General features: G+C 37.7%; 1 protein-coding gene and 1 pseudogene across 1 annotated transcript; one reads left to right on the forward strand and one right to left on the reverse strand.

Moving 5' to 3' along the window:
* Positions 1-1,090: 1,090 nt before the first annotated feature.
* LOC145764526 (serine--tRNA ligase, mitochondrial-like) lies at positions 1,091-9,451 on the reverse strand. Its single transcript, XM_082576143.1, has 2 exons — positions 7,680-9,451; positions 1,091-5,852 (listed from the first exon to the last, which is right to left on the reverse strand). Exon 1 carries the CDS (start codon positions 9,347-9,349, stop codon positions 7,700-7,702), a length of 1,650 nt encoding a protein of 549 aa, XP_082432269.1. The 5' UTR covers positions 9,350-9,451; the 3' UTR covers positions 1,091-5,852; positions 7,680-7,699.
* LOC145764445 (52 kDa repressor of the inhibitor of the protein kinase-like) lies at positions 1,373-2,740 on the forward strand (annotated as a pseudogene).
* Positions 9,452-9,896: the final 445 nt, after the last annotated feature.

Raw genomic sequence — 9,896 nt, forward strand, 5'->3', positions numbered from 1 at the left:
GGATGACCAGACAACACACAGCTACAGACGTTGAATTAATGTAAATATGACGATTTCGCTGGCTGGGTCTGTGCTGTTTTGTATTTTGTCAGTGTTGTTACTGAAATTGGTTGGGTCTGTGCATCACCATGGAGTCATACTGGAACAGTGTTTTGCTTTCTTGAAGCGATTTTAAAAATGTCTAGATTGCGATGACCCGTGAATACGTAAAGTTTGAGCCAGCAAAACAAACAAGCGATGTGAAAACAGACGTGATTTTAGATGTTATCTCAATGCATTAGGGGGAGTAGATTGCAATCGATTTATCACTTGAGGAAAGATCCCACAAAAACGGAATATGAACTCATAATTGAGAACTACTCAGGCTTCTCCGGTTACACGAAGCAATTCCTAGACATAATGAGTAAACAATAGACAGCAGATGATCAATTAAGAGGAAACGACAGTCTCATTATGGCTGGAAGGTTGTAGACAAAAACATTCCTGAAAAGACACACCTGCAACATATATGCTCTAACTACAACATAAAATTAAATTTAAAAGATTGAAATATCTTGCTTCCTTTTTTACAAAACCTTCTCAATTTGTAAAAACTGACATTGTACTGTGCTGTCTGTGCATAATCTCGATGCAGGCGCGAATCTAAGAGTTTTTTTCGGGAGGGGGGGGGCCAGAAACTTTGAAAATCAATTAAAAAGAAAGAAAAAGCTAAACAGATATGAACAATGATACTACGACATATACGATATGCTAGAAAATAGACATTAAAACAACCATTTTCATCAATTGTGATGCCGAGGGACTAATATCAGCTGTTTAGAAGCATATCAAACCATTTGATGCGGAAACATACAAATTTTCACAAAATTTCGGGGGGGGCCCGGGCCCCCTGCCCCCCCCCATAAATCCGCGCCTGTCTCGATGAGTCCACATGGGCTACACTTGACAGAATAATGCCTCACATTGGTCGCAAGCACCTGATATCATACTTTCGACTGCCTCAGACACGCAGACAGCCAAAGCAACGCAGCTTCCGGCAAATCATGAAAATTAATAAAAGTAATCAAAGTAATCAAACACTTCATTCAAAGAAATAACGTAATTTAATCGAAAAGTTAGATATATTTTGTGATATAAGAAATGTAATAGAAAAAACACGTAAAATACGTCGTTTGCAACAAACACTAATCAGATACTTTGTTTCAAATACATTATAATCAAAGCGTACATTGCGCAGTTGCATACGAAAGTGGTTAGCGCATCACAACAAAGTTATTATAATCAGTGATGTCTCCAGAATGAAAATTTTAGAAAGTAAACATTTTAAGATTTGAAATGAAATAAAGAGTTTGTTAAAAAATACAGCTACAAAATGAAGTCAGTCGTTTATGAAACGTCATTTGACATCAGGGGCGGATCCAGGGGGGGGCGATCGGGGCGATCGCCCCCCCTAAAACCTAAGAAATTAGCTTTAATCCTCATTTATATGTATACGATTTGGAAAACAACATATCGAAAGCAATGCTGAATAAGTCTTTCGCCATGTTCAAAAATTTGGTTAGGCTATGGTAGGCTATAACAATCCATATATTCAGGTGCCTCTGCTTCAACCATGCGCTTAATTTGTCTGTGTCTAAGACGTTATCAGTTTCCAGTGTCCGTAATACATTTAGAACAATTAAAGAAGTCTTAAATGTGGTGAAAGCTTAATTGCGGAGCATGTGCGAAACCAGGTTGGTTGAAAGAACAGAATCATTGGCGCAATTTCTCGACCAGTTGCGGAAGATAATCGAAGCCCTTGAATACATTTCGAACTAGAATGAAACGAAAAGTGCTTCCTCAAGCTAAAAGTATGATTTCATCCATACGAGATGTGGAGTTCATCATCACACTCTTTTGTCAACTATCTGTACTGTGTTTATGTTGTGTCTAGTACTTAGCAGGTTGCTTCAGAAGAAGAGTCTGGATTTATCTTCAGCTACAACACTTGTCAGAGATTTAAAAAGCATTCTAAAAGCCCGGGGTGAAAATTGTGATGATGAATTCTGTAGTTTATTCCAAAAAGCATCCCAATTTTTGTCAAATTTGGACATTAGGCTACCGTTACCTCACCTCGAATTAATCAGCGACAAATTCACAAGACAAATGTTTCATCTTTATCACCAGAGCAATACTAAAAAAGTTCGATCTATATTCCAATGTTGGATTCCTTCATACTTGACTTGGAAACAAGATTTTCAGCTGAGACTTTCGCATCTTGTCAGCTAACATCATTGCACTACGAAATTGCTCAAGTATCGACCCGATAGCATTGACAAAAGTCATTTGCCATGCCTACAACGGCTTGGTACGTCATATATATAGTGTGGAATCAGTGGAATCTGCTCTATGTTCAGAGATTCAACTATGAAAGGAGTGGGCAAATATAACTGTTCCGGCGACTGCTGCAGTCTTACCGATGACTGCGGAAGAAGCTTTACAACAGTGTGATGAAGATGTGTACACAATCGTACACTCTCTTCAAAAAATACTATTAACCTTGCCAGTCAGCGTAGTATCAGCCGAAAGAAGGTTTTCATCTCTTTGGTCGTTGAAAGCCTGGCTGAGGAACAACATCGGTGACGAAAGACTGAATGAATTGGCCTTACTATACCAGCATCGGGACATTTTAATTGGCACAGACTCTTTGATAAATCGATTTGCCAACAGTAGAAACCGCAAACTTGACTTTGTGTTGTAGTCAAAGGTACGACACTTGTTAGTAGGCTATTACCCGTACCGACAAAGTAGCCTTTTTATTTTCGTTTTATTTGTGAAGTCCACAGAAATAGTTGTTTCTGTTATTGTTAGTCTCTTTCTTTGTCTGGTGCAGCGACCGTGCATGACACGTTTTAAGGAAGAATATATCCTTTGGTCGTCATTTCACTATGTTTAACTGCCATTCTATAGTTTAATGTACAAATTGTAGTGTTTCGCTGGTCCAAAATAAAAATTTACAATCGATACCTAGCCTATAGTGGCGATTCTACGTGGGGTAGAGCATGACCCAGTGTTTTGACTTCAGTCTGAACTATAAATGCGGCTAGGTTGTTCAGGCTTCAAACTGACATGACAAGGTTCACATAAGCTCTTCATCCCTCCCTTAGTTGAACAACAGCATTGTTAAGGATTTTTTAAGTTATAGAATTTCTCATAATTTGTGTTCGAAATGCTCTCAGAACGCACCAAATTCAACCGAAATTTTCTGGGGGAGACTCCCGTCGTTGCTTGTGCCGGGCTGATCACTTGCCTGAATGTCAATGACATCGCCCCCCCTAACGTTAATACCTGGATCCGCCCCTGTTTGACATGATCATCAAAAAGGTTGTAATGGCATTAAAAACAATTTTTTGGGGGGGGCAATTGTTGCCCCAACCCCCCTCCCCTCGTAGCCACATCCAAGACTATATTCATGATATAACTTGATCACTACGGAAGCAAGGTTTAAGCGAAAGCTGAAAAATATAAGTTCTACTCATGGCGACCTGTCTAAAGGTTGCCATGCCTCTGCCGTACGTGGTGAAAATGATCTTTGAAGAGTGCCAAAATTTCAAAAACAAAAATGTAAACATTTTTGGAGTTACAAACGCAAAATTGTGAAATTTAACAAACTGGTGAATTTTTATCTACAAAATAAATGCGAGAGGAATTTTAAAGCCAAAATAATTTCACCTTTTAAAAAACATTTGCTTTTAAGTGACCACTTTCTCGGCATGGCAAGAATGCTGCATTTCTATCTTTATTTTTCAGTATTCGCCTGGTGATTGCTCTTGCAAGTAACTCTGGGTAATACAGGAATTTTTGTATCAGATTTAAGCAATATTCATGCGGTACAATATAGACATGAACACGTTCACAATGATGAAGTCCATTGCTTGTCATGCAACAGACGATAATACTTGCACGAACACGAATATGGCTTAGTCTCCTTGCAATGAAACATGGAAAGAGGAATAAAATGGGATGAAATATTGCACGTCTGGGGTTGGTAATTTGTAAAAATCCAAACAGAAAATATCCTTCAAATGCAGTAGGCGATCTATCAGGGGTGGATATTTCCGAATGGATTTTTGCCTACATTTGTCTGGGGTTTGTGAGGTCGGAGATGTAAATTATCGATTTTTATAAAAATTCTAGTGTGCAAAATGGCCAGCAGCAAATGCAAGGCCACATCAGAGTTGTTTCCATCGTTTTCAACTTTATGTTCAATAAACATTCAAGCTTTCCGATCATAGTGGTAGCAAAAACAAAGTTAAATATATTTTTGCACATTATTTCGAGTACAACAAAAACATTCTCTCAGTTCAAGTTGGCAACCCAACTAGAACAAGTTGGTAGATTCACACAAAATAATACTGAAGTGCAACGGTTAATAGATTGTAGCTCTAACAAAGTGCAATACTTTCAGTGAAATTTCTTGAGATATTTCGTATTATAGCCATTCCATATAACTTCACAAAAATATACAATAAACCTCTGCCAAGTGCGACTGATCTACGTGGGATTATAAAGCTTTTAACAGTGAGATCATAAGTACAAAACCTTGTAAGCTCCATGACTATAAACATACGTCATAAATTTCTTTGTGAGCGTGAAACAGATCACGCAGAGTTAGTCCCAGTGGAAATTCCCACAAGTGAGTGGCAAGCACAAACAGAAGTTAAGCCCTAAATTCATATTTCGAAAATCAGACAAACAAACATGACTTATAATGATGGGACTATGCAAAGATGGTTGGGGTTGCAACTGGTTTACTGCGACGAACTGTGACGTCAATCAAACCTAACAATGCTCGTTTTTTCGGGAGGTCAACTGTGTCAAAAGCATGAAATAAAGACCTGCAGCATCACAAGACATTTCGGTACAAAACAGCCCAGTTAATCCAAGGATGAGATTACCTGCAATTTTCGTGATTATTCTGTTGAAAACACAACGGCCCGTGGGATAGCGATCTTTACATACAGTACTTCCAACAACACGATTAGAGAAGCTATAGTCCATAACATTACTGATCAACAGACCAGCAATTACACTCTAAAAACTGAACAGAAATAAAGCAAAAGTGCACTAGATTGAGTTTCGCTTTCAGCAGCGAAATAACTAAATTCGTAGGCAATCACAATCGTAGCGATCAACTATTGGCATTATTTTCATACCAAGATTCTACGGTTGCCCACGCTTTAAATGTATCTAAAATTAGCCTGTGAAAATACAGTGCCTAAAATAGGAACAAAAAAGCCAAAAATTAAGAGGTGAGATGGGCTGAAAAGATACTGAATAACATGATTTAAAGGCGTCGAAGTAATCGGCAATTGCGACGCTTTCAGATAATTATCACTTTAAAAGAAATAAAAGTGCAAAAACTTGATGGGAGCATTTAATCAACGCGATAGAGAAAGCGCGATTGCGCGTTGCCGTATAAACGATCGACTTGCTTTGCAAAGTCTCTTCGTCAACACGTCTACTCCCAGGCGACTGCGTCATACTGGTGATGCCCAAAAAGGTTGAAACAAGCTGTACAAGACTTGTTGTTTGAGTTTTTAGTGCAGGTGGTTGGTTGGTCAATGTGGTTTATCTGAGACCCACATTTTGCTGTGGTAGACCATCAAGTCGTGAACATAGCATTTTTAGCTGTGCTTACATTACTTTAAGTACGGTACCGGTATCCAACACTAATGGGTCCCAGCCCCTTTAAAAGACAATCACTCAAACTGGCTTCACAAAACTTTGGCAAACATCTTCAAGGTTCTTTCCAGTGTTCGACATGATGCTTCTTCAGGCAAATCCCAGCCAGGAAGGTGGAAGCTTGGCTTCTGGAATACAAAGCATACACTTGGCAAACTTACTGCACAAACAAAATGACCATGGCAGTTTGCCACAACGAGATCAGGTTTATTGCTGGGTGGAAGTCATTTATTTGATTTGGGTTTCAACAGTACAATATATCTCTACGATTTAATGTCTCCTGCATAACCCAGTAGTGAGAGGCCTGGTAAGGCACTCAAAAGAGAGCTGGTTTGACACCGCTCAAGAGCATGCGGCTGTGTTTTTGGTAGGACTTTTAAAGGCATGCCTGAATAGTGAATGTAGACACGAAGATAGATTGGCTTCCTTGCCTTTCCGTCCACTTAATCTAAATCTTCAACCAAGGGTGTAAGCCTGGAAAGGACAAAAAATGCTTCGTATTGTGGGTTGAACGCATGAATTCGGTAGCTCACCGTGCCAAAAAGCCCCTTGCTTGATTGGCTCTTGTTAATAGTTTGCCAGTGACATGATAGACAAGCGTAATAATGGTAGAAATGTAGTAGAAAAAAAAGCTTCCTGAAACATACCATATATTACATAATGTTGCAAATCTTTTCATAACCTTGTATAAGTCATGCAGTTTTAAGTCTACTCAGGCCAAACACTTATCTGAATAAAGTATTGTAAAATCCAGTCGCCTAAATTTCAAATGCTTGTGTTACAGTTACAATAAAGTGAATTCTCTATGAAAACCTTAGTTTAAAGCATGCTCTGTAAGACAACAGCACATAGTATACAAGTGAGCTTGTGAGATTAGATGTTTCAACTCGATCATGCAAACGCAAGCAAGTTGAGAAGAATAAACATAATCATGGAAAACAGAGAATTGAAATCGATCGCATATTAATAAATGCGTACATAAAAATCATTACAATTCGTTTAGTATCATGTGATTTTTATATCCTACTAATACAATCGTCATAGTTGATTTTATAAGTCTCTGCACAGATCATTTGGTTTGTAGCAATGCAACCCAAAGTCAGTTAAATAGTTTTATAAAATAATTTCTAGCGTTGTTCTGGTGACTGCCGGCTAAGCTACCACAAGATGTTGAGATGACAGCCGGCTTTACTTCTGACGTTTCGTCTGACTGAAGAAATGTCAGAAATAAAGCCGGTTACCATTTTCAACATCTTGTGGTACTTCAGCTTCAAGTCACCAGAAGAACACAAAATATTATTTTATAATTAAATGCCTGAATGCTTCAACATGGATTGTAGGTAGGCAGTAGCCAGTAACTAAAACTTCTTCAAGTAGATACAGTCCACAACCTGATTTTAAGTTTTTGCAACAAAAACTTTTTAAAAATTTAGTAATTCTTAAAGCAGTGCTTTTCCCGTCAATTTTCACAAGTCAAAACTGCTCAATTGCCAACATGTTTTGTGACAACACATTTGTTAGCAATAAAAAAGTTTGGATACTGTAATCCCTCTTCAACTTTTGGTTGTAGGCTTAAACTAAGGCAACAGCAGCTGCAACAATTAATAGCAAATAAGCCATATTCTACGGTAACCAAAAAGTTATCTTAAGTGAAGCCAAAAACATCTGGCATGTAGCATAAATATGCAGCGATTAGTTTCTATAACGTTGTCAAAACACACTGTGAAAGGCATTGGTAATTCTAATAGAGAATATAAATTCACTGAGCAAAAAAGAAGATATTTGCATGCATTGTTACTTGTTAGAAAAGACTTACAAACTGCAATATTATGCAAAAATCTAATTGCATTTATGTGAACTATGTACAATGTACATGCTTCAGAAAAGTTACAGAAAACAATTAATGCTTTACAGAAAATTTAAAATAGCCATACTACTTCCACTAAAATTTCCACCTCTGCAAACGACGAGTTTTTCAGCGAACTTGTTTAGACTTGGATTGCTGAAGCCCAGTGTAAGTGAACATGTTGTGGTTTTCTTTTTTCAATACTGTCCTGCCATTCATGTAAGGCTTCAAACAACTTGGCAACTTTACTTTCAGTGTGTCAGTTTGCCCATTTTCTAATAATGCAATGATAAGTCTGGGCACTGCACAAGCCGTACCATTTATTGTGTGAGCAAATTTATACTCATTGTTTTTCTTATAACGAATGTAAAGTCGGCGTGCTTGAAAATCTGTGCAATTAGAAGCACTAGATATTTCATCATATTTATCTCTACCTGGGAACCAAGCTTCAATGTCAACTTTTCGATATGCAGCGAGACCAAGGTCACTCTGAGGCATGTCAATGACGTTAAAGTGCAAACCCAATTCAGAAAAAATTTCTTTTTGAATGTCTACAAACTGTTGATGCAACTCTTCACTTTCGGTTCCGGTCTCGTTTGCAGTCACTCCAAACATCTCAACCTTGAGGAATTGGTGAACTCGGAACAAACCACTCCTATCTAGCCTTGTTCCGGTTTCTCTCCTATAACAAGTGCTCACAGAGCATAACTTTAAAGGAAGTTCCTTGAAATCAATAGCTTGATCAGACAAGAATCCGCAAATTCCAACTTCAGACGTCCCTGATAGACTAAAATCTGGTTCTGAAGCATTTTCTATGTTGTAAAGCATGTGACTCTGGTTTCTGCTGAAAAGACCTGCACCTTCAAAAACAGCGTCTTTTAGAACGTTAGGGACTGTAAGAAACGTGAAGCTATGTTTTTTTAACTTATCCAAAGCAAAACAACTCAAAGCATGCTCCAACTCCGAGCCTGCACCAAACAGAAAATAAGTTCGATGGCCAGCTATACGAGACATGTGTGATTGCCTTAAAATTCTTAGCTTTTTTGCTATTTGAATATGGTCATAAATTTTATGATTGAATGATGGTTTAGTACCAATCGTTTCCAGCACATTGCTACTGTGATGGTCATCCGGTGGTTTTGCAAATGTTTTGTTTGGGATACGCAGGGCATGAACTAAATAATACTTTTCCATTTCTTTTCGTAAGCGAAACAAAAACTGCAAGATGTACTTTTTAAAATTGGCATCTTTTTTACTGCTGGTTTGTGTAGTAGAAACTTCATCGTTGCCTTTAGATTCATCTAAACTTACAAGCTCTTTGTATTTTGCAATTTCTTCTTCAATTTTCAAAAGTTTTTTATATGCAGAAATAATATCTTTCACACTGACATGTTTCATTTTTCTACATCGCATATTTTCCTCAACTTCATCTGCATTGTCTTCTATATACTTTATGTCAATGGCTGGCTTAGCCACATAACCATTTGCAGAATGGTCATATAGTGCACTTGATGTTCGATCTAAAAGGTCCGGATTTTCTGAATCAAGTTTTTCAATTATTTTTTGAATATTAACAAAAGGGCATGCTAGTTCTTCAGAAAATTTCTTCAAGTGAACTTGTGTAGAAGGTTCCTTAAGAAAATTTATACAAGAAAGATACTTCCGCGAAGGTTTAACTTTTTTAAGTGGATTATTCGAGGAATTACACGACCATCTTCGCAGTGCAAGTCGTTGGGCATGGTGACAAAATATCCTCACATGGTTTGTTCGCGATAACATCAGATCTTCCACGTTACTTCACAATGTGCCACTCATAGCCACAGAGCAAATAACTTTGAATTCAGAGATGGCTGAAACAAAAATAGAATCAACATATAACATGTGAAGCCAAATCTGAACAGAAATATAACCAATAAGAATAAGTCATTACATTGATAATGCGAGGATTTACATCATTTTTATTGAGTTAAGAATGGTAAGGTCCCTACACCTAATCCAATATCAAGCAATAAAGCCTATTACCAAACAAATGCAAGATTGTGGTCACAGATGTCATTGGAAAAGTGAGAGGTGAACACCACTATAGTCTAGATCAGGGGTGTCCAACCATTTTGGCCAAAGGGCCACATGCGGTTTATGAATGATTGCGCGGGCCATTGAGTGTTTACTGCTAATTTATAATCTTAGAAACAAACTGTCTCATAATTTCTAATAATAGGGTGGAGTGAAAAAAAAATTGAATTTCAAAGAGTGGTCTTGATATATGGCCTTAAATATCAAATAAATACCACTAGGTGTGAGTTGCAATTATTATCAAACCTTTGAA

This window comes from Aplidium turbinatum, chromosome 2, assembly GCF_918807975.1.
Source record: "Aplidium turbinatum chromosome 2, kaAplTurb1.1, whole genome shotgun sequence".
Taxonomy (NCBI): domain Eukaryota; kingdom Metazoa; phylum Chordata; class Ascidiacea; order Aplousobranchia; family Polyclinidae; genus Aplidium; species Aplidium turbinatum.

Coding starts and splice junctions, on each gene's coding strand:
- LOC145764526 (XM_082576143.1), bottom strand. CDS start 9,349: ATGTTATCGCGAACAAACCATGTGAGGATATTTTGTCACCATGCCCAA.